The 24,091-nt window shown below is 45.1% G+C and overlaps 3 protein-coding genes across 5 annotated transcripts; 1 reads left to right on the forward strand and 2 right to left on the reverse strand.

Annotated features, from left to right (window-relative positions):
- Positions 1-562: 562 nt before the first annotated feature.
- Positions 563-13,672, reverse strand: itgb3b (integrin beta 3b). Its single transcript, XM_047031692.1, has 15 exons — positions 13,532-13,672; positions 12,836-12,921; positions 12,554-12,758; positions 12,208-12,460; positions 10,974-11,136; positions 10,426-10,587; positions 10,151-10,246; positions 9,637-9,726; positions 9,186-9,320; positions 7,650-8,091; positions 4,371-4,593; positions 4,043-4,143; positions 3,739-3,858; positions 2,054-2,220; positions 563-1,313 (listed from the first exon to the last, which is right to left on the reverse strand). Exons 1-15 carry the CDS (start codon positions 13,605-13,607, stop codon positions 1,242-1,244), a joined length of 2,391 nt encoding a protein of 796 aa, XP_046887648.1. The 5' UTR covers positions 13,608-13,672; the 3' UTR covers positions 563-1,241.
- Positions 13,673-13,874: 202 nt separating this feature from the next.
- Positions 13,875-24,042, reverse strand: LOC124475288 (uncharacterized protein C7orf50 homolog). Its single transcript, XM_047031777.1, has 6 exons — positions 23,957-24,042; positions 23,540-23,698; positions 23,328-23,444; positions 16,123-16,352; positions 15,822-15,903; positions 13,875-15,148 (listed from the first exon to the last, which is right to left on the reverse strand). The coding sequence occupies exons 2-6, from the start codon at positions 23,684-23,686 to the stop codon at positions 14,972-14,974; spliced, it is 753 nt and encodes a 250-aa protein (XP_046887733.1). The 5' UTR covers positions 23,687-23,698; positions 23,957-24,042; the 3' UTR covers positions 13,875-14,971.
- LOC124475274 (G-protein coupled estrogen receptor 1-like) lies at positions 16,689-23,316 on the forward strand. Of its 3 annotated transcripts, none has more exons than XR_006956897.1 (3): positions 16,689-17,858; positions 18,513-21,319; positions 21,525-21,857. XR_006956897.1 is itself a non-coding variant. In XM_047031742.1 (2 exons), exon 2 carries the CDS (start codon positions 21,686-21,688, stop codon positions 22,928-22,930), a length of 1,245 nt encoding a protein of 414 aa, XP_046887698.1. In that variant the 5' UTR covers positions 20,051-21,319; positions 21,525-21,685; the 3' UTR covers positions 22,931-23,316. The 3 variants fall into 3 exon arrangements, 1 of the variants encoding a protein (XP_046887698.1); XR_006956898.1 differs by lacking the exon at positions 16,689-17,858 and adding an exon at positions 17,869-17,997; XM_047031742.1 differs by lacking the exon at positions 16,689-17,858 and having other exon boundaries at positions 20,051-21,319; positions 21,525-23,316.
- Positions 24,043-24,091: the final 49 nt, after the last annotated feature.

Raw genomic sequence — 24,091 nt, forward strand, 5'->3', positions numbered from 1 at the left:
TATTAATAGCTCGTCTTCTTCTTTGGGTTCTGGTTGATGGCTCGCATCCAGATGTAATGTACTTATGCCTATACCGCCTCATACTGTGCTGGAGAATAAGACCACTATTACATTACGACTTACCTATTTGATTCTCATTCACACCCAACTAATACCCTAAAAACACTATTATTGTATTATGGCCTCAGACCGTATAGCACCATTGCTGTTCTTATCTTACTGTTAGTTTTGCAATTCTTGGCCTAATTGCTACCGCAGTTTGTTCTGCTAGTGTAAATACCGGTAATAGTTTTTTAGAAAATTTTCCCCACGGTTTTTCATGTATTTTTTCATGCCTATGTAGCTTTGGCTTGCCATGCACTAATGCTTTGTATAGTTAGAATGACCTTCTGTTGTAGGCTGTGCACTACTAGAGCAATAATTCACTGGAGTTCAACTGGAGTACCAACAGCAGGCCAGGAGGGGGAGCCCTCATTTCAGGCTCGTCCACTGAAGACGGCAAAAAGAAACGTGGACGCCCCGCTACAGGAAGATCGGAAGAAATGTGACAGAAATCTTCAAATACTTCCTACATTTTATTAGATGATGTTGTCATGATAAATGCACGACATGAGGTATGTTGACAGTTCTGAAATAAATGAAGTTAACATTAATGACGTTTTTGACACATAAAGCAGGCTACTACTTTATATTGTATATTTCCCTCAACTGATGAATAAAGTCAAGTGTCAGACTTTAAATTGTAAAACTGAAAAACACTTTTTGCATGAATTGAAACTCTCAAAAGATATCCGTCTATTGCTTTGAGATGTAAAGTTAATCTGACAGTTGTTATCCTACCAACATTCTAAAAAACAGGAAATTACAATGATTAGAAAGGGTGTTGTTGTGTATCCCATTATGAACAGAGACACAAGCCATGGTGGGGTGAAGTGAAATGCTTTTTTCTCTAGATTGCCTCCTGTTCAATGATATACAAATTACATTGTGATATAACTTAATGTAACATTTCATTGGTACCTAATAAAATACGTCTTTGGGATAATTTATACATATTTACAACTTCAAAAAAAATAGTACATCTTTGTCTTGTGACAGTAGAACCCTGCACAGATTAGAGAAATGGAACAGTCCGATGGAGAAACGGAACAGTCCGATGGAGAAATGGAACAGTCCGATGGAGAAATGGAACAGTCCGATGGAGGCCTGCCAGCAACAATCAACTTCAGGATGCAGCTGAATCAGTCCTTGTTACCTCTGTACGTAATGTTTGTAAAGGTAGAAGTGGCTCCTTTATACAGAGGGTTATGTCCCTATTCAAAAGAGGAAAATAATAGTCATTGTCTTGATGTCAAATGTTGTATAATACAATGCATGTGTGCAACAGGCATATTTGTCTCACAAATACACATGGGAGTGATTCCCTCCTGTCAGAATGCCTGTTAAAGTATTCTGCAGTGTTGAGCATTCCTTAACACCATCAGTGAAACCCCGCCCCCTTTCGACTTGGTGGTGATCTCAGTCTAGGTTATCATACACTGAGCACCTTTAAGTAAGTGGAATCATGGGAGTTTTGGCAACCTACAGGTAGGATTAGAGGGTCCAGATGTGGGTGAGGCTGCTTGTCTGTGAAGAAAAGTGTGTGTGTCTGTGTGTCAGTACGCATGTCTGTGTGGTGTGTGTGTCTGTGTGGTGTGTGTGTGTCTGTGTGGTGTGTGTGTGTGTTTGACTGTGCCTGCCTAGCCCACTGCCAGTAAAAGCTAATTAGCATTGGCTAATTTCAGAGCTAATCCACCCCCGGAGAGCGGTGGCTGCCTTTTGTTCTGTTTGGGAGGAACAGCACGCCACAAAAATAATAAAAAGCATCTTGTGTGTGCATACATGGTGTGGAAGAGAGACATTCACACCAACCTCAACTGCCAATGTTAAGACAATAGAGGCTGCTTTGCTAATTGCTATGGCCTTTGCAAAACCGTTTCATGCAACAGGACTTTACTAGGTGAGCTAAAGAAAATGTTAACTCAAATACAAATCGCCTAGGTTCTCATCTCACCGTGTCCCACTTGGCACGCGCCCTCTCCTCCTCGAACCTGGCAAACTCACGCCGGTCGTGAATGGTGACCAGCAGTTTCCAGATGAGCAGAGCAGCCAAACCCAGGAACAAGATGGCCCCGGCCACAGACATCAACACCACCAGTATGTCTGGACCTTTAGGGCAGTCTGAGGAGGGGAGGGCAATGGAAGGGTGGAAGTACAAAGTAAGGGAGTTATTTGGGGTTCAAAGTGTTAAATATTGAATCTTGAGGAGGTTCAATAGGTTAACTGTGGCGGACTAAGGTTCTACGAAGTAAAGTCAAGGATAATGGCCTCCTGTGAAATTATCAATGTGCTGTACAGTGACAACCATGATGTGTGCTTTGTGCTTCCGTACGTAAGTGAGTTCTTCTGCACATTGGTCAGAAGTTATGCTACGTTCAGGGGCAGCAGAAAGGTTGTCCTTTTAACTGCCAACATCAAAGCCCTACTTGCTCTGAACATCCTTCCTCTCTCTCACTCGGACTCAATTAGCATGTTACCTTACCATCACACAAACGACCTTTCTCTCCTACAAGAACATTCCAGTCCCTTCCACTCATCTTTGTGGATCACAGAGTTGATGAAGTTTATAACGAGGTACCTAGTCACGGAACTCGAGTATCCTAGTTCTGTCTGGAGTTGCCAGAAAGTCAACGGAAACGTCTTTTAAATTGATAATTTGTTATAGATGGCCTACTTATTGTATAAACTAGACACATTTATCAAATGTAAGAATAATGTAGCATAATATAGTGTTCATTAATACATCATTATCAGGCACGTCATACAGACATTTGTGTTGATGAGAAAGAATGACATCTAAATATGTATATATATAAATATTTATTCTATTTCTGATTGGGTTTCAGGCTTTGGCACAGACAGCAGTGCAACATATCCCAATACAAGGCAAAACACAAATATTTTCATAGGGGCTCGAGAAAAACGGCTTATTTCTATCTCATCTTTCTGTCTATCTCTCGCTCCTTCCCTGGTTTCAGAGTGCTTCCCAAAGGATTGTGTAGCGTCAGCGAGTTCCTTGGGAGCCAGGACGATGTTTACGAGTTCCTTTTACAAGGTGGGCCGCTTTTTGTTCAAGGGATGTTGGGTGTACTTCCCTGCTACCTAGTCGCGCCTAAATTACACACGTGGGTCCATTAAAAGCAGGGGCAGGGACAGACTTTCTCTGCGGGCCTGAGCCGGTTAATGACCCTCTCACCGCCCCCACTCTTTCAACATGGCTGCTTAACAAGCACGTGAAGAGGCTACAGGAAATGGACAGCACTGATTGGTGTGTGTAATCAACAGACACTGAGGAAATGGACAGCACTGATTGGTGTGTGTAATCAACAGACACTGATTCGACACACCGGAAAATCGCAGGGTTAGAATTGGCTGTGTAATGATGTGAAGATTGTGCGATGATGAAACCAAATAAGTTGTTCAATTATGAAACTGAAGTAGTCCTCTCAGTCACACCTTTCAAGTTCTTCCCTGTGTAATTTAGACACCATGTTCCTGTCCAATACACGCTTCATAATAATGACGCCAAATGTTCCATGTTGAAACGGTGTCAACTGTAGGCCTATGTCACTGGTATAATTGCTGGCATAAAATATATGTAGCCTATGGCCGTATGTGTGTGTCTGGCACGTGTCTTACCAGGCTCTTTGACTACAAACAGGATGGACTTGCCGCTGGCGTCCTCATAGTATTGAAAACGTTCCACACAGTCATCCTCATCTTTATAGGTGCAGTTCACTGCATTCTTGTCATGGAACTCTGGAGGACAGAGAACCAGGGACAAGTGGGCAAAAGATAGCATACTGATCAGCAGCTGCAATTAGCATATCGAAAACTGTAGGCAACTACAGCATGTACACCATGACTAAACATCCAAACAAATCACCCGTGTACGCAACACTATTAATGTGAAAGGGTAGATTTTTCGATAGTAACTTCTCACCCAGGTCATCCACTAGCATGATCTCGTCCCTGCAGATACGAGCGCAGGTGTTGTCATCGAAAAGCTTCCCTCTCTTGAAGTGCTTACACTCCACACACTCCCTGGAGAGATACAAACATCGTGATCTTACTCTCTCACACAGTCAACGTGTCTGATTGCTGTCGATGCAAGAACACTTGAATACAGAAACTTTAGGATCGAATTTATAACAGAAACCAATGGCGGGGCCCTAAACAAAATGTTTGGTTTGTTCATTGAGTCGGGCCAGCCCTGTGTCTGTGTCTGTGTCATTCAGTCGGGCCAGCCCTGTGTCTGTGCCCCCACTCACTTCTTCATGGTGCACGCGTCCGGGCAGGTGGGGCACTTGTCACAGGTGGCTCCGTAGGCCCCAGGCTGAGTGCACTCGCAGACCCCACAGACACACTGGCCCCGGCCGCTGCACAGCAGCCCCAGGCTGGACATGCAGGTGTCGGTGCGTCGGGAGCAGTTGCAGTTCTCTCCCTGCCAGTCGGGGGCACACTGGCAGAACCCACAGTCGCAGGTACCGTGTCCTGGCGGAAGGAGGAAGATGGGGCTGGAGATGTTAACAGGAGAGTGGTAAAGACAATGGCTGTGTCTACTACCGCGCACTTTATGAAGTACACCGCAATACAGTGCCCTGTAAAACAGTGCACTTATATATTCAGTGCACTCCGTCGCTGATAAGTGCTGTCTCAAATGGAACACATACGTTAAACACTTGGTGGAAGTGACGGACGCAAATCTGCTCGCCACACCCGCAAAACCTGCCAAAATGAACGCGCTTCTCCACTCAAGTGGAAAAAGCTGCCGAAAGGGCTCCTCCTTTTCCGCTACGTAGCCAAGATGGCGCCCGTTTAGGGCGAGTAGTGTCCATCGTTGTACACTATTTTTTTGGTCCGTTTGCAGTGCGCCATCCGGGTACTTTCAGTGCACTGAATTCTTCTGTTTTTGTGAGTGAAGCGCCCTAAGCACTGAAAGTCAGTGCTCGAAGTGCACAGTGCGCGGTAGTAGACACAGCCAGAGAGACTGTTGCTGAAACTACAACCCATACCAAGTTTCTTTTCCACTTTGCTCCGCCCTGGACAACCTCTGATGATGGATTACTTACCCTGCTCTTATCTTACTTTATGGAAACATTTCAATGTTGTGACCTTTATATTACACATACTTTGTATACAATCAGTCTCAATGACTCAGGAATGCAGGGATGTGCAAGTTAGGTTCGCTCTCAGCTTTTATCAAAAATTGGTTTGCATGCTCCATCGCCTTAAAAACACATGTTGTAAATCTTGTATTACATAAGGAGATTTAAACATTCCACAAAAGAACATGGTCTACTGACTGGTCATTCCCATATTGCAAAAAAAAACTTCAAAAAGCATTAATCTTGTCAAAGTCCCTCTGACTTCTAAATATTCTTGGAATCTGAGCACAAATAATCCGGAGCAATCATTTATGTTTCTATACTAGTTAAGAGTTCTGGAACTAATTCTATTGTTTGAAAGAAAAAAAATGAGTTATAGGGTGTCAGCAGTGTCTGGGGAATTTTTGGCCTGTGGGTGACTCAGTTGGTGTTTGTGTGCAAGTGTGTGTGAGTGTGTGTGTGTGCGAGTGTGTTTGCGCACAGTGCCAGTTAGATGATGACAATGCAGAACCAGCTGTTTTTGTGGCAGTATCACCGAGCCCCAGACTCTCTGATAAACAATGGCACAGGAAGACAATGACATTGGCTAGGATAAAAAAAATAAGTATTGCCCCCAAAAACAAACACTAAAAACCACAAGCTCTCTGACCACCACTAATCTGTAATCACCCCATTCCCGAACTGTTTCTGCAAGACATTGTGGTGTAACAGCAATGCTGCACACACAGATAGATTGATGGTCGTACAAACTGCATGTAGAAACACACACACACACCACACACACATTCACTCACTCAGCTTACTCTTTCTGGCCCCTTCTACCAAACAAGGTTTATTTTTAGCTCCATGACACCATCAGCCCATGACACAACAGAAAGGTATTTTTATGATAATCTTTGGACCCTGGGGAAAACAGCATTATAAGGTTGTGTGTGGGAACGAGACTAGGTTCTAAGTGAGCAGAGCAGAGTCTTGCTCTGATGAAATGATGCTGGTAATGTGCAGGACAAAGACCATCCTGCGACAAGATGAGTGATGACTAGACCAGTAGATCCTCTAAACCCAAATTGCAAGGGTGTAACTACAAACATTGAACTTGGGCCAAGTCTACAAATTGGTCTGGATGTGTGGTCAGAGGAGGCTCAGGGGGCCTGATTGTTGAGAGTGGGATCCCAGACATTACTAGTGGAGTGAAGATGTTTGGTCAGGGGAGGCTCAGGGGGCCTGATTGTTGAGAGTGGGATCCCAGACATTACTAGTGGAGTGAAGATGTTTGGTCAGGGGAGGCTCAGGGGGCCTGATTGTTGAGAGTGGGATCCCAGACATTACTAGTGGAGTGAAGATGTTTGGTCAGGGGAGGCTCAGGGGGCCTGATTGTTGAGAGTGGGATCCCAGACATTACTAGTGGAGTGAAGATGTTTGGTCAGGGGAGGCTCAGGGGGCCTGATTGTTGAGAGTGGGATCCCAGACATTACTAGTGGAGTGAAGATGTTTGGTCAGGGGAGGCTCAGGGGGCCTGATTGTTGAGAGTGGGATCCCAGACATTACTAGTGGAGTGAAGATGTTTGGTCAGGGGAGGCTCAGGGGGCCTGATTGTTGAGAGTGGGATCCCAGACATTACTAGTGGAGTGAAGATGTTTGACAGCACCAATACAGTAAAAGCCATAGAGGCAAAACCAGTGTACGCAACTGCGCACACAGATACACACACAAACACACACGCTCCCATTATGTTTTGTGGCACCACTGCTTGGCCTCATATGGTACGCTCTCAATCCTTGGTTTGCTACTATTTGATGACCTCAGGCATTACACGCATATTCCCAACACAGTCCAAAAACAAGAGTCCAGCCACCCAAATGGAATTCTCGCTCAATAAGCTGGTATGTTCAATTGCATTCTGTTCTGTTCACTCCAGTTTGGCGAGTTCTTGCCCTGTCAGCACCCCAGCTCAAACACAAACACACAAGTCTAACGCATGGCTTAGCCCACACAACTTCTGCTTGGGCTGCTCACCCTGTGAAGCTCACACATGTGCACACATACGGGGGCATGTTTGTTGTGAATGGAGCCAGCGCCTTGGGCAGAGCAGGGAGTGAGATGTTAGCTGTTATTGTAGGTAATTCTTCCCATATGAGGTCGCTGGTAAGTCACTGAGGTGGAGAGAAGGACTGAAAAAAAGGATCAAGACTTTCTCTTGAAACTCCCTAGGCATGTGGCTTCAGTGCAAGCTACCATGAAGAAGAACATTATAGGCCTTAGAGTTTTGTCAGTGTGTATACATTAACGTTAATGTCACTGTCTGCTAATGCTTCTATCATTCTATGAAGAGCTGGTTCAATAGTGCAGTCAGTTTTGTTAGATCCCATTACGTACAACGCTCTTTGTTCAACACATTTATGTCGGATTGAGTTCATCGAGAAGGAAGAATCCAGTACATACCTGAACACAGCTCTCCTTTGTAGCGCAGACAGTTGAAGTCGTCACACTCACACAGCTTGCCCCACACCTTCCCAAAGTCACTGCTGTGACAGACACACTGTCCGCACACACAGTCCCCGCGGCCGCTGCAGATCGCCGCCTCCGACCTCCCCCCGCTGGACGAGCTGCACCGATCCTGCTCGGTCGGGCTGTAGTCTCCCTCCGCGCACTCGCACCTCGGGCCCAGTCGCCCCGGGTGACACAGGCAGATGCCACACTCGTAGGTGCCGTTGCCGTGGTTGCAGTCGGGGCTGTCGGGCTCAGCTTGAGCCTGGCACTTGCACTCGCACTCGAAGGTGACGGTGACTGAGAGGGAGTCCTTGAAGCCCACCGGTTTGATGACGAAGGTTTTGTGTTTCTCTTTGGGGCAGCCGCGAGCGCGGGCCTCCACGCTGAAGGAGACCTGGGGGGGGCGGGGTCAAAGGTCGAAGGTGAAAGATGATTGGTGGAGGACCTCAGGGGGAGATGGAACAGGCACTAGGAGGATGTTGTCCTCCTGAAGGCGTGTGTTACATGTTTTACTAATCATGAGGTGAGAGTGTAAGGTGTGTTTGTGGCCATTGTGTGTACTTGTGACAGGGAGACTGGTGTGTTTGTCTGCCGGCGTATGCCTACGTTGATGTATGTAGCGTGTGTGTGTGTGTGTGACTTGCCAACTCTAGACAGTTGGAGACGCATCATGTGTTGGTGGGACTGAGTCAGAGGGCAGGGAACAGGAAATAACCTGGTCCTGGGCCCAGACACACACACACACACACATGCCAGCCAGCGAGTTACAGAGACCATCCCATCCTGCCTGTATAGAACATCTCACAAAAGGAGTTCTATGAGTCCATGTGAATCATTTGCCCTTTTTTTTTTTGTCGTAAGGAGTTCTGCATACAACAAAGCACTAGCGCAGCCAAAAGCTCCACATGTGTTTGGTCAAAGTAATAGTTAATTTGACGTTGCATCCAAAAACATCTGTCCATAAGTGGGCATTAAAATGAACATCTGAATATAGCACCATATAAGGACAGAACAGAAGAAAGAGGCAATGAGCAACCAACACTGAAACTACAGCTCAGTGTCACCTCCACACAAGAAGAAGCAGTGAGAAACAGAGAAACGGACAAAACAAGAGCCAAGCCATACTCGTTTCATACTTTCAAATTTAAAAAAAGGCGACAGAAAAAAAGTACAGATTCTAGAGAACATGAGAATGTTGTAGATTCCTGTAACCAAATAACCTACAGTTTGAATGACTGCATATCTCAGTGTTTGGAGACAGCGAGAGAGGGAGCTGTGGAAAGGGGAAGGACAGAAACATTGAGGTAGTAGACAGGACAAATAAGAAAAAAGAAGGAAGCAGAGGAAGAACAGATTAGGGAAGAGGAGAGTTGTCAACAGTCCATGATTCCTATCACATCCCTAATCTGGGAAGACCACAGTGACCTCTCTGAAAGAAAGAATGGAGAGGTTGAAGAGGAAGGAAGGATGGAGGGAGGGAGGACTGACCGTGTCTCCTATCTTCAGGCCGGAGCAGGAACGCAGTCCTGGGATGACCTCCCCGTTGAGACAGGTGGCGTTAAAGGACAGAGAGAGCTCTTCTGGAACGCCCTGCAGCTCCAGTTCCACTCTAGAACGGATTTTCTGTACCCGTAATAGCAAATGATCGTGATTAGGAGCTGGGACTTGCAGAGATGCAAGAGAGATAAATGTGAAGTGTCCTAAAACAGACATATAGTAATGAAACAGGGTACTTCAAAAAAGATACTTTAATATAATGTACGCTCTGTAATAGTTTAGGAGTAAATTGTAAACAGGCTTAGTTCATATCCACAGTCTGAAGATTTGTCAGCACAACATGTGTGTGTGACTCACAGGTGTGTAATGCAGTAAGTGTTGTGTTCCTAAACAGTACCTAACTAACCAAACAAGCTTAACATTGTCCTCGTCCCTCACTCACAGCATAGGCCTTCTGTATGAGCTGAACCACGTTGCCAGAGTCATTTGACAGGGTGCCCACGGTGGTGCCAGGAATCAGCTCACTGTAGTTCTAGAGAGCGAGAGAGAGAGAGAGAGAGAGAGAGAGAGAGAGAGAGAGAGAGAGAGAGAGAGAGAGAGAGAGAGAGAGAGAGAGAGAGAGAGAGAGAGAGAGAGAGAGAGAGAGAGGGAGAGGAAGAGAGAGAGAGAGGGGGAGAGAGAGGGAGAGGGAGAGAGGGAGAGAGAGGGAGAGGGAGAGAGGGAGAGAGATAGGTAATAATAGCAATAAGAGTAATGCAAAATGTCAGGTAAAAATATTTTGGGTAAAATTGCCTGATTTGGTGTATTGGTGTTAGTGGCATGATTTGGTGTATTGGTGTATTGGTGTTAGTGGCATGATTTGGTGTATTGGTGTATTGGTGTTAGTGGCATGATTTGGTGTATTGGTGTATTGGTGTTAGTGGCATGATTTGGTGTATTGGTGTTGGGTTTCTGACTTGGTAGAGGGGAACCACGGGACTGGTGACTGCAAAGATGAGATTGATGTTGTTCTCAGACATGGTCTCTGTAATCAGGGCCAGAGACGGGTAATCCTGAGAGATGGAGAGAGATGATTCTGATTCAGAACACTGCCACAGTATCTTCCTTCACACACTTGCCCCAACCCTACTGGCCAGCTGCCAAATCCAACAACACACACACCACACACCACACACACACCCTTCACAAAACACACTCAAATCCAGTAGATGCATCAGGTTTCCACGCTGACCATGATGGTGGACATGCTGTACATGTTCTCAGAGTTGAGGTGACACTTTCCGTCGTTGGGCTGCACGATGCCTGCCAGCCGTCCGTCCAGAGCCACGTGGGTCTTGGCATCAGAGGTGAAGATCAGCAGGTGGGAAGCACCAGGACGCCAGCCAATCCTCTCCTGTCGATCACACAGCGTAGACCAATGAGAAGCAGCTAACATGATACCAGGACAACATTTGTCTCTTTTCATCTATTGGTGGGCTTTGGCGTGTTGCTGAACCAGTGTTTTTGAGCACAAATGATTCAATGAATGAGCTAAATGAATCGAAGTACTGAGACTCAAATATCAGATGGCTGAGCGGTTAGGGAGTCGGGCTATTAATCAGAAGGTTGTTGGTTTGATTCGGTCCGGTTATGTCAAATGACGTTGGGTCCTTGGGCAAGGCACTTTACCCTACTTGCCTCAGGGAGAATGTCCCTGTACTTACTGTAAGTCGCTCTGGATAAGAGCGTCTGCTAAATGATTCAATGTAAATGTGAATCTGTGTGTGTGTCCATCCTTGCCTTGCAGACGGCAGCCTGGATGATAGCATCAAACCCCCCCTCAGGGGCGTCTCTGTTCCGGGACACGATCTGCTTCTTCACCTCCTCTGTGAAGCGACCCACCTCCTCTGTCAGAGACAACACGTGCTTGTAGCCAAACTGGGGCAGGCACGTGGTGTTGATCCTGACGAGCAAAACATCAGTGAGAACAGAACAAACGAACGACAAACCAAGCAAACCAACCCAAAGAATGAATCACTGAACGAATGAATCGTTTGATCAATTCACACAACCATCCATTCATGGTTCCATTGTTATATTCTAATTCAATAAGGATTTGTCGTTCAGCGTCATCGAGCTAGTTTATTTTTCAGACAGCTACCTGCTGACTAAGCTTTGTGCATGCTCCCTTGAGCTTTTAACAAGCACCATGACTGTTTTGGCACCCAACCAGGTTTGAGGGTAGACACAGAATTATGGCATTCTCCCAACCAGGACGACAACATCCTACTAACAGAATACGTTACCTGTCGTTACCTGTCGTTACCTGTTACTTGACTTGGTCAAGTTGATCCCTCTATCCAACCCTCTATTACTTTTTTGTGACAGTAAACAACTTACAGAACTTAGACATGGGACCAGCACAGAAGGAAGAACAACGTCTATGACAGTCAGTGAATGATGGCCACAGCTGAACACTTCATAGAGTATGACCTTTTCTATCTACACTTAAATATCTTCACTTAGAAGACACGTTTATCCAAAACAAAGTACAAATACTGCATTAGTAAGTGCAGCTGATAATTAAGGACTAAAAGTGCACAGTTTTAGAGGGTTAGTGGGTCTGGGATTGAGCCATGATAGAAGTCAAGTACATTTGAATCCCATCACTAGTCTCTACGCTAGACTCCCTCCCAATTGAGGCACTGCCGTTCCTATTTTGAAATCAAAAGAATCTGGAGGAGCATGAAGAAGACAGCCTGTATGGACACCAGCAGTGGCGGTTCTACACGGGGGCCTACAGGGGCCAGTGCCCCTGTAAACATGTCCCTGCCCCCCCCCCCCCCGTGGCCCTCCTTGAGCTGACTCAATAATAAAAATAAAAATAAATAAATTGATCAAGTTATTACAATTTTATGCGCTAGCGCCAAAAACAGAATTGTTGCGCCCCTTTGATTAAACACTGGCCCCACCTTGGCCCCCCCCCAGTAAAATGTGTCTAGAACTGCCACTGGACAGCAGGCCCCTCCCTTACCCGTAGCAGGGGTTCTGCAGGGCCTCCTCAGGGGAGATGTACATGTAGGGCGACAGGGGCTTGTCTACGAAGGCACCGAAGCCCATTCGCAGGTTACTGGTGGTACGGTTCATAGCATCGGCCAGGGCCCGACCCAGAGTCCGCAGGCGGAACAGGTCGTCGTTCATGGAGAAAGACAGATCCATGAGGTAGTAAAGATCGACGGGATAGTCCTCTACCTGACGGACCTTCACCGTGAAACGCTTGGAGTCGTCTGAGGAAAGAGGATGTTAGCATTTTTTTTAAACGTATTAGCATCTCTATTAATCTCAGTTGTTGAGATAATCCCAATCTGAGAGGACCCCACCTGGTCTGAGGGTGATGTGGAGCCTCTGAGGCTGGATCTGGGTGACGTCCACCGTGGATCCTGCGGCTTTGTCACTCAGCTGCCGGTCCTCCTTCACCTGCAGTCTGCTGGTGGGGAACTCCAGGGCCGTGTCGGCACAGCCGGATGCCAACAGGTTACGCTTCAAGTCACAGCGTGACACACTGGCCACCCCCTGGCCAAACTCCTGAAAGACCACAGCAGGAAGAGGGGGTTATGATCATCTCTGGGTGGGGAAGAGGAGATTAAAAGGCTAAATCTCACCTCTTGGAAGCACCATGCACAACTTGGACTGACAGCCAGACACTGCTTACATGTGCTGGCCCCACGTGATGTACAGATGTTTGAACCTGGGACAAGAAACGATGAATGCAGTATAGTTGGGCCATATTTGAAATAGCCAAGAATCAATTTATAGCTCAGAATCATTTTTTATTTATGATTATTTTGTGACAGAAATTTATTAAAAACCCACATGAAAACACAGCTCAGAAGACGCGCATGCACACACACATCCAAACTTTCAATAGTTTTAAAGATGTAATTCCTCAAAAGGATCGTGTGCTCTGAAGTCCTAGGGATACAAGGAAACGGAATTCCAGCCTAGCTTTGGGAGGTATGAGCAGATCCGACAGGTCTAACTTTGTGGTCCAGTTTGCGTCTTTAAAAGCTCAAATCTATCGCTACAGTACATTTTTGACGAGCGAATTGATGCGCACGAGGCATCTAGGATATTGGAAAAATTATAGTAATACACAATTAACATTTTATGCAACTTGTGCCATTTCATTTAGGAAGCATTTTACATAAACATAAAAACCTGGCGTGTTATCCATGTTGATTTTGATTTGAACCTTTGGAAATAAATGTTTGATAATCGTAAAGAGCTTTTGAAATCACCTGATAATAATCTGATTAAATAAATCGATGATAACCTTAAAAAAGCATGAATAGACTTACCAGATACGTCCGTTATTCCAATTAAAACTAAACAGTATAACCAAAGCGTATTCCTTTGCATAGTGAGAGTACCCATTTCGGCTTGGGTACCCTTTGAGGTTGTGCGGGCGTTTGGAACGAGCGCATGGTTGTAGGCTACTAAAACTTGGAGCGCGCCCCCCTCCTCTTCCGCCCTCGCCACAGGGCGACCCAACACAACTCCAAATAGAGTAAAATCCAGTCTTTCCTTTCCGGAAAGTCATTACATTACAACTAAACGGGGCGTTAATCTGTGGTTGGGTCAGACAGACATATTTGAAAGGAGATATTTCTAATGTTTCCATTCAAAGTTACTCTTCTCAGATGACTGTAATGTTTTCATATTTCTTTTATTGATTGAGGATGAAAACGATTCAAAACACATCATTTACAACGCACAATGGAATAACATCCATCTTTCATAATCCGTAAAACATCATGAGTAACCAAAACCCCTGTTCACAGCCTTCCTGAATGGGTTGACCCTGGTCACAGTAAGTGGCAGGTGGTTTGGCTTGTTCACCAATGTGCTCCTGTCCCCAAGTTCTCCTCCTCCTCCCTCTCATCTCCCACAACTGTGTTTTTTCAAACTGACTTAAAATGGAGTTGACATCCTGCATTACTGAAGTGTATTTATTCAACATGTTCACCACATCTCTCCTGTTGCATTTAGTTAGGACATCCCATTTAAATTCTTCCCTATATCTTAGACATTTACAAATGTTTCAAGACTATTACAGTTTGTGAAACATTATGCCTTATTGACCTTGATCAAATACACACAGAAAGGGAATGAGACTTAAATGTGCCCATTAGTAATAATAATAAGGGACATAAACATCAGGATTCAACCCACTCCACCAAAGCATAACACAATTCAACATCTTTCTCCATCAGTGGTATGTCTTTCACTCTCTAAACTATATAAAATGTATTAAGATAAAACTGTGTAACGTGACTGATTGAGACCGTTGCCAAGTAAATCCATTGATATTGATCTACTTTAACTCCCAAGCTTCTCTTGTCATTAGTATATAAAGTCTTACTGCCATCTAGTGGGTATCACTTGTAATTGAATAAGCAGTATGATACAACGTATTCATCCTTTTCAAGCAGTCCACAGTTATGTGCTTATTGGAAATCTCGTCTGGACAGGGTGAAAGACTAACAGGGTTTGCTCTTTCAGGAACATTGACTGTTGTGCAGCAGGCAAGCCCAGTCAAGTATAGATCCTTTCAAAGGCTACTTGGTTGAATAGTTATCTTGTTTATAGGTTACCTTAAATGGAATAAATGCAGCCAGATATTCTTTCTGCTTTTCTGAAAGAAACAATTGAAAGACTATTTTATTGTGTAGAACAGTAATAAAACAGTTAACTGATGACGGTATCGTGCCACAGGCGGTGGTGTAGGTGGTGTAGGGTCAGGACAACAGCTGGATGATCTCTCTGGCTCTGTCTGTCTTCTTCAGGGCCTCTTCTTCCTCTGATCCCTCATGTTCCCGGGTCAGCGCCTCGGCCTTCAGCACGGTGGTGTCCTTGGCCACTCCTCGCAGACCCTCAAGGTACTGCAGCAGCAGCGAGAAGCTCTCGTCTGGAACCTGGGGGACGACACGATGTGGTGGTGGGAGTCAGGTGGCTGAGTGGTTAGGGAATCGGGCTACTCATCAGAAGGTTGCCGGTTTGATTCCCGGCTCTGTAAAAATGATGTTGGGCAGGGCACTTCACCCTACCCTACTTGCCTCGGGGGAATGTCCCTGTACTTACTGTAAGTCGCTCTGGATAAGAGCATCTGCTAAATGACTGAATGTAAATGGTGTGGGCAATGCCATCTTAAATGTGGAACCATGAAGATTAGTGTGCGCTCGGCTAGGAGAGAGTGTCGCCCTGAATAATTCAGCTTTTATGTCAAAAGCAGATAATGGTTGTGACAGGAGAATGATTATTGATTAAACATATTGCTGTATGTAAAAACACAAAGCTACATTCCATAACACTAGGATCTGACAGATAGACTTCATAATACCACGGTAATACCATTCATCAACCAACAGGGGGAGCCTCGCACCTGCTCTTGGCACATTTCACAAAATCCAAACGGTCACATTCAAATCAGTATAACTTTCCATTGAGGGGAAAAAAAACTTTTCCTGACCGAACTGAAATGTAGGTCCTCATAACAGGCTGAATTGTCATCGTCAATAATGGGTTGTAAGAGTGCCAAGGAAGACAGATCGGATCATGTAAGACAGAAAAGCCCAATATCTGGTTTACCTTCTCTGTGTCGAACATGTGCTGTAGTAACCACGTCTGTCTAGTCTTTTGGAACTTCCATTCCTTTCGGTTCTCAGCCCAGCTGCCAAAACAAAACAATTTTTTGATCACAGCTTATCTTTTTCAGATGTAATGACATGCAATGTGATGTAATCTACAGTTATTTTTAGCTGCAGCCATGACACAGTAAAGCATTAAATTGCTCGCTGAACAATGCACTTTTTCCCTCCCATCATAGATTTCTTTTAGAGGTGAACGTTATGAGTGAGTGAGAGTTACACAGAGTTCTCTCTGCTCCTACCAGCTCAGGTAGTCTAGTGCCTGCTGGGGGGCGATGGGTTTGTGAGCGTCCACCATCTCCTCTGTCTTTCCCTCCATTTTCAACTTGTTCTTTTTATCCTTCTTCAGAATCTTTTTCATCTTTCTGTCCAATACTCGTCTTTCTTCGGGGCTCAAGTCTTCCTCTCCCTCCATCACCTCCTCGTCTTCCTCCTCCTCCTCTTGTTTTAATGGCTTAGTTGTCTCAGAAATCTGTTCAATTTCACAAATTAAATACAAAGTAAAGCAGTTTAGTTTGATCTGTAACAGCATTTCATTTGTATGGAATTATCTGTTTCATGTTTTGCAAAAATTATATCTGACATCCTTCACACAAATAAAATCCAATATTTGATTATCAAATAGTTTGCACTTTTTGTCAACAAACTGCTTCATGAATAGTAGATAATTAGGTCATTTTACTACATTAAGATATTATTCATATTTTTTTGTTTTAAGACTAAAGAAAGAATCTGTTTTTGGTTCAGGGAAGTAGGGTTGAGCCAAACCAAAACAATGCCTGTATTTTGTTGCATTTCTCACATGCAGTCGTTTCCTGTGGCCTGGCTGTTTCTAAGCTGATTTCCTGTAACACCCTAGTGACTGCTTCACAACCATCCTCTCGCTGTCTCTTGAAAAGTGCATAGCAGTTTGAACTTTACCTCTTGACACCCTAGCCTCATCATGCACCCTTTACCACAAACCCAGAAAACACATTGTAGCTCTGCAATTCTTTAGCTGCAATTTTTTTTTGCTGTGCCAAGTTCAAAAGCTAACGGAAAAGGAACAATGTATTTGCCACAATCATGAGGTTTCCACCAGTTGAAATGTTTCTAATGGAATGTTTCACAGGTATTCATTAGGAAAGAGCATCCGAGAGATGGACAGGTGAGGGAGGAGAAAGCACAAGAGAGCTGGAGTTCAGGTGACTTCATTTTGTAACCGTAGGTAGATTTGGTCGGAGAGGACGAGTTTAAACATGGAGGGAGGAACATGCAACTAAATGTTGAGGTGCAGAACAACTGTGCTGTGTTTGAGGATTCAGGGGCGAACAAGGAGGCCACAGAACCTTCCTGCTGGCCTTCATGGTAGTTTCCCTGTATTTACCGGCCTGCGCAGTCGGAAATGAGTCTGGTGAAAACGTGTACAGAAATTGAAACAAAATTGTTCTTTTTTTGAAGTGGAGAAATAGACCACACTCTAACTTCCTAAAAAATATATAATTTGTTTTTACAACTTCTGTGTATTTATGTCTAATTCATAAACGGGCATGGATATTTTGGGGATGTTGGGACTTGATCACAACAAATGATCAAAAGAGCTATGTATCATTAAGCTATTACATAAGATCTTATTTGAACCTTGTATCAGGCTATAGAAATTTGATTTTGCAAATGGACAACTCTCCAAAAATATCTTTTGAGTGAAAAAAAACGATACAAACCTACGTCCCACTGTGTGGAACTGAAAGTAGAGGCATCGTGTCTGTATGGTCATGAAAAAAAGGAGGAGAGGTTTTCACTACGTAGCCAACAAGTCATACTGAAAGTATGCTGGCTTAAGTACAGCTCACAAAATTCATAGACAGCCAAAACTGAGCACATCCACAGAACTAGCATCATCATCTTTCTCTGGTTTGGTCTTTGGAACGTCTAAACAGACTCGGGCTTGAGAAAATAAACAGCAAAAAAAAGCTTGCTACCGCTGAAAGGGAAAATGGTAAGTGGAAACATATGTGGCTCGGCGTTTCTGGTTCTTCCATGAAGAACAGACAAAGCAAGTGTTCACAGTGTTTCACGCTGTCCGACGTGGTGTAAACGGGTGGAGGCTTGTGTGAACTGTAACTGGAGGGATAAAGGTACATCTGGCAGGGTGTGGTTGAATTAAAACAGATGTTAAGACGGTTGTTTCAGTACATATATTTTTTTTTTTACGATGAGAGGAAAGAAAAATTTTCGAAAGCAAAACCATTTTGCTCTCTACTCTCCTCTTTGTGCAAAGAGATATCTTTACACTAGAAGAATATCTTTGCCATCCAAAAGAGAATTTTGTTTTTCTTTAAAACATCAAAAAACTGTTCTGTTTATTTTTTACAAGGATTTCAGAGATTCAAAGATGTTATCTTTAATTTGATTTCACCCGCCAGTTGATGTCTCCTATTCCCCTGACGAGGACACTACTGAACATTAGATGGTGCTGCTTAACTGGATAAGAACATCTGGTTTGGGAAATATCTAACAGGAGGGTTACTTAGCTTAGTTGATAATTAGATTTAAGTATTTCTCGTTTAATTTGGAATACTGTTTCTTTTATTGATATTGTTGCAATCCAAAAGACTTCCAGTCTCTGATGGCTTTGTCTCTTATCCTCCAGGAAAATCACACGGATGATCGTACCACGGTCACCTCAGTCACAACGGGCATGGCAGAGTTGGTGACCACGTTGGTCTCCAGCACCATTGACACCTCCCTCTACACCAACTCAACCTCTGGTAAAAACACCCCATTTCCTACTGATTTTCTGGACATCATCGAGGCCAACGACATAATGTCCAGGGCGACCTACGTCTACGCCATCTTCATGGCGCTAGCCTTGGTCTCGGTAGTCTTCCTCCTCTACGGTTTCATCCAGTCGTACACTGCCCAGAGGGAGCTGGCCCTGGTAGACTCTGTGCTCCTGGCCTTCAGCGTGTCCCAGCTCCTCCTCCTGCTCCTCTCCCTCTCCTCCGTGGCCTACAGGCCCAAATACCTGGAAGCCACGCGCCTGGGCTGTGCCACACTCTCCTTCTCTGTCAACACGGTGTTCCTCTGGGGGATGCTGCTCCTGGTGCTCATGGGCTACATGCTGACCTTCGACGCCACGTCCCACCCCCTGCTGGGACACTCTTGGGTGTGCGTGGGTCTGGCTCTGCTGGTCTCAGGCCTGTCCTCGGTGCTGCTGGCCGGGCTGAGATGGGCCAGCCAGGGTCTGGAGGGGACGGAGAGATGCGTCATAGACGCGGTCGAAGCTGGGCGTTCTTACATTGTCGCTAAGCTCTGCGTGTCCTTCCTGATCCCTTACTTACTCCTCCTGTGCCTTCTGGTTGGCGGCTGCGTCCACCAATGGAAATCCAGTGGACGCTTCCTGTCGGGCGCAGAAGAAAGGTCGGTGTTTCTGGCGGTCGGCGCGGCGACGTTCGCTTGTCAGGTGTTTTACTTTGCGGCGCTGTTGAGAGGGGTGGGGCTGGAGGGGCTGAACCATCGGGAACGGGCGTTCCTGAGCGTGGCGGAGTTGGTGATGTACTCTGGGAGCTGTGTGTGTCTGGGGCTGGTACTGCTGCTTCACAGGCCCAGCCGAGAGAGCCTGGTGAGGGCAGGGCGCCAGCTCAGGGACTGCTGTCGCAGCCTGAGGGGAGGGCAGACGCACAGCCAAGTGATCGCCCCGCACATAGAGATCGGATCACAGATGTCGGAATGGACGGTGACCACATAGGCCGTGAACTGTATCTGACGCTCTGGAGCCCTGAACACAAAGTGTAACCCGTGCTGTAGAAGTTAATGGTTTACCAAAGTCCATCAACAGAAATACTGAGCTGTTGTTTTGTGAGCAGCTTGCTGAATTGAAATTCAATTTAGTTTCTTCAGCAAAAGCATCAGTTCATCTTAAACTAAATATACTCAATATTTATTTTTTTGCCAAAAATATTATTTTGGACTTGTAAAACAGTACTGTATCTGGAAGGCTTTTATTAATTGTCTGGAAAATCTCACTGAAATGTTTACTGCCAAATGCACAACTAAACATTTATTGCACATTTGTTCATATTTAAGTATTATGTCAGCAGCTATTTGTACATTCTGGAACCATTGCATAATGTTGTAGAACTTTTTTCATTTTATAGTCGAATATCCCTTAACGTGTATGAAAAACTGTTACATGTCATTATAAAATTATAATAAAAGCAACCCTTGAGTTATCATGTTGCTCCTTAACATGCACCGCTTTTCTAAGAAAACACCAACATTGCATCAAAACAGAGCATAACTACTAAGTTTATGTCAATGCCTGACACCCATAGTAAAATACATGATAGGAAGACAGCTTGTCATGGCCGCTAAATTCATTAAGCGTTTTTGGATCACTAAAACTTCCATAACCACAACAGGGTGAAACAGCAATAGAGGCCAGACATTAAAAAAAAAACCATCAAGGTGCTCCTGTTCTAGGAATAACTAAGCCAGCATACTTTACCTCCCCACACACACCATGAGTGCCAGCGGGCAACAGGGGCATGGGACCAGGAGAAAAAAAACTACATGTGAAGCTCTCGGTTGAATAAGGGCCCTTTAGGAGACTCAAGACTAGAGTGAATGAAAGGTGTACCGAACTTTGCAAAAAGTAAACACTCTGGGATTGTTACTGTCCTGGTGAGTGTGCAACAGCCCAGGATACATAATAATAATAATAAAAATAAGTGATTAAATCTCATTTTAAAATGATTCTATTGTCTGAATAATCAAGCCTTATTTAAGACACACCTGTGCACGAAGAACACCGATCCAAAAATAGTATTTAAGAAGATTTTAAACAATGTTTGTGATTAAGTTCTGAAAAACAAGTTTAGGTCACAGTAAATACATGTTGCTGAAATGCATCTTGTTTTGTGTAAACGGAATGCCTAGCCGCTACCTTGCATACCCCTATTGATGTATTTAAACAAAATACAATACAAGTCACACATCACTAATAGAATGGCTAACAGCCTGGAGATATACTTCCCCAGTTTTGCAGAAGTTGTGATCTGAAAAGTTAACATTAAACATGCAGTTGTCAATGTCAACTATGTAAAAAAGTACCCTAAAAAAAGTATTCTCTGCCAGTCAGATTCTAAACTTGAGTGTGAATGAGTGAGTGAGTGAGTGAGAGAGAGAGTGTGTGAGTGAGTGTGTGAGTGAGTGAGAGTGTGTGTGAAAGGGTGTGAGAGAGAGAGAGACAGAGAGAGACAGAGCGAGAAGGGTAGGAGTGGCAGGGTTGGGGAGGCGTTAAGCTACCTTGAACAAGAGATTAGTTTATCTAAACTCTCGTGTTGTATTTGATTTACGGTGACAGAGTAGATCTGTGAAAGCTTCCATCTCCCTTATTGCTGCACGGTTAACGATCTGAATTTAAGCAGGATAAGAGAGGACCTCAAGGACATTATGGTACGTTTCACCTTCCTCTTTCTCTTTTCTGTTTGACATAAAGCTGTTATACTATTGTAGTCTAATGAGCAAACATAACAAACCTGTTAATTTGAGCTGACTTTCAATCAGGAATAGTATTAAATAGCGGATAAGGTGACAAATATTTTTTGGGTGAAATCAACAACTGGGCAGCACTATGACTGACTTTTTGCCCTTTACTTAGCACTCAAGAGTGAACCATCAAGGAAACTCCGCTGATCACAACATGAACAGCTCGACGGCTCTGAGCAGAAGATGAAGATTTACCACTGTGTTTTATTGACTTCCCGACAACTATAAATTCAAAACGATATCCCGCCGCAGCAAAACCGGAGACGCACCTTGATGTTCCAGGTGCAATCACAGCAGCGTGAAAATGAGGCTCCGAAACAAACGACTCACTGCCAGAACATAGGAGCTATGGAGGTGCGGTCCTACACAGGCAGTGAGGTTTACGGCAACTCCACTGAGGGACTTAATGGCTCTTCTGTTCGAGGCCTTGGCCTGGCGGGAGAGGACTACGACCACGCCAGTCACTACGCAATCAGCCTCTTCCTGTCCTGCCTCTACACCATCGTCCTGTTCCCCGTGGGCTTCGTCGGGAACATCCTCATCATCGTCGTGAACTTGGGCCGCCGGGGCCGCATGACTGCTCCAGACCTGTACTTTGTAAACCTGGCCGTCGCTGACCTGGTCCTGGTGGCTGACTCCCTGATCGAGGTGTTCAACCTGAGCGAGAAGTACTACGACATGGCCGCCCTGTGCACGTTCATGGCCCTCTTCTTCCAGGTCAACATGTACAGCAGCGTCTTCTTCCTCACCTGGATGAGCTTCGACAGGCTGGTGGTCCTGGCGGGCTCCACGCGCCTGGGCCGGAGCATGCCTCGCGCCCGCCTCAGCTGCTGTCTGATCTGGGCGCTGTCCGCCTTGCTCACCCTGCTGCCCTTCACCGCCGCCCAGATCCAGCACGCCGGCGAGCTCCACTTCTGCTTTGCCAACGTGTCGCAGATCCAGTGGCTGGAGGTGACGCTGGGGTTCCTGGTGCCCTTCTGCGTGCTGGGCGGGTGCTACTGGAAGATCGCTCGGCTGCTGGCGCGAGCCCAGCAAGAGAACGGGGCGCTGCAGCATCGACACCAGCCGCGGAGGCAGAAGACCCTGAGGATAATCGCTGCTGCGGTGCTGGTGTTCTTCCTGTGCTGGCTACCGGAGAACGTGTTTGTGAGCGTCCACCTGCTGAGGGGGGACTCTGAGGGGACGCTCTGGCACGACTATCCTCTGACGGCACACATCGTCAACCTGGCCGCCTTCGCCAACAGCTGCCTGAACCCCCTCATCTACAGCTTTGTAGGGGACACGTTCCAGGACAAGGTAAGGCTCTTCGTGAAGGAGAACGCCAACTGGGACAAGCTGCATAGACTGCACTCCACCAACTCCAACAGCCTGCAGGGTCCGAGCTCCTGTAGGCGCTTGACGTTCAGAACCTCGACGCACCTTTTTCAGAGCTCCAACTGCCATCCCAAAGACACACACTGCAGCTCAAACTCCAACTCGCCTCAGCTCAACAATAAAACTTATCCTCTGGACGAATAAGTGACTTGCTATGGACAATTTATAGGATGGCTATAAACTTTATTGACTGTGTCTTGACTGTGTCTATGTAGCGCTTAAAAGCAGAGTGTACCTCTCTATATCTAGAGACTCTGCTGGGCATAACCAAGACAACTACTCACTAAAATAGTGAGGTGCTGAGGACAATCACTCTTATTTATCTGAGGTAACTTGAAAATCGATTTGATTCAATAATCAGTGGATTACCATTTTCGAAATCACAGCTATGGAATTTTGCTTTAATCCTCTTACTAATACAGTTTCTCAAATGAGAAAAGTCCAGCCCCACCTGGTGGGGCAGCAATACCGTATTGTAACTGATTCAAAAAGCAACCTATACTTGAAAATCAATAAACTGGCTCTTATAATAATGACTTACTTTAGCCTTCTTTTTCTTCTTCACCTTCCGTATGTGTTCTGTTGGTTGTTTGCGTTTCTTTAAATTTGTTGTCGGAGCCTCCTCAGATACCGGCTTTGACAAAGCTATGATGGGTACCTACAGAATGAAAGAAAAAGCACATTGCTGAATATATAACCTCAACCTATCAGGATGGAGAACACATTAATATCCCACATGGTCATCAAGCTCACCTCTGTGTCAGTCTTTGCTTTCTTTTTCTTTTTCACTTTTCTTTCCACGTTTACATCCATACTGACATCCTGCTCATTTGAATGTAACTTCTTCTTCTTGGACACACTGCATTTGGGTTCTGGATCCTGTGGTTTACTCTTAGCCATTTTACTTATTTTCTACAAGAAAGAATAACAAAAGTGACGACAGATAGATAAAAAAAGAATACACACCAGTTATTTGAGGGTCTGAAGCCACCTGAATAATCCGTAACTAGTCCTCAACAAATGTGGCTGGCTAACTCAGCGACCCGGCTAGCTAACTAACTGGACAGTTTTTCAGTCGCTAGTTTTCCAGAGTTGCGTACTTCCTGTACTTTTAAGCCCAAAATGTATATGGGTCCACATACGACCCATTACTGTGAAATATATACTTACTGTATTTTCAATACACGTGAACGCTTGAGTCTTCAGAACGGCAACAAAATCACATGTGTAGCACACTGCGGAAGTGTTGTAATTTGATACGCTGCGATTGGTCAAAAAGCTTTAGTTACGTCAGAGAATGTCCTA

This window comes from Hypomesus transpacificus, chromosome 13 (assembly GCF_021917145.1).
Source record: "Hypomesus transpacificus isolate Combined female chromosome 13, fHypTra1, whole genome shotgun sequence".
In the NCBI taxonomy this organism is placed as follows: Eukaryota; Metazoa; Chordata; class Actinopteri; order Osmeriformes; family Osmeridae; genus Hypomesus; species Hypomesus transpacificus.

Bases quoted from the DNA above. Each gene is read 5' to 3' on its own strand.
- itgb3b (XM_047031692.1), bottom strand. From the start codon at position 13,607: ATGGGTACTCTCACTATGCAAAGGAATACGCTTTGGTTATACTGTTTA. The intron at 12,461-12,553 runs GTGGGGTCCTCT...CTCTTTCCTCAG, and splicing joins CCACATCACCCTCAGACCAG to ACGACTCCAAGCGTTTCACG. The intron at 11,137-12,207 runs GTAAGGGAGGGG...TTTGCTCGTCAG, and splicing joins CTGCAGAACCCCTGCTACGG to GATCAACACCACGTGCCTGC.
- LOC124475274 (XM_047031742.1), top strand. From the start codon at position 21,686: ATGTTCCAGGTGCAATCACAGCAGCGTGAAAATGAGGCTCCGAAACAA.
- LOC124475288 (XM_047031777.1), bottom strand. From the start codon at position 23,686: ATGGCTAAGAGTAAACCACAGGATCCAGAACCCAAATGCAGTGTGTCC. The intron at 16,353-23,327 runs GTAAGTCATTAT...GAAATTGAACAG, and splicing joins AGAAGAAAAAGAAGGCTAAA to ATTTCTGAGACAACTAAGCC. The intron at 15,904-16,122 runs GTAGGAGCAGAG...TTGTTTTGGCAG, and splicing joins GCACTAGACTACCTGAGCTG to CTGGGCTGAGAACCGAAAGG.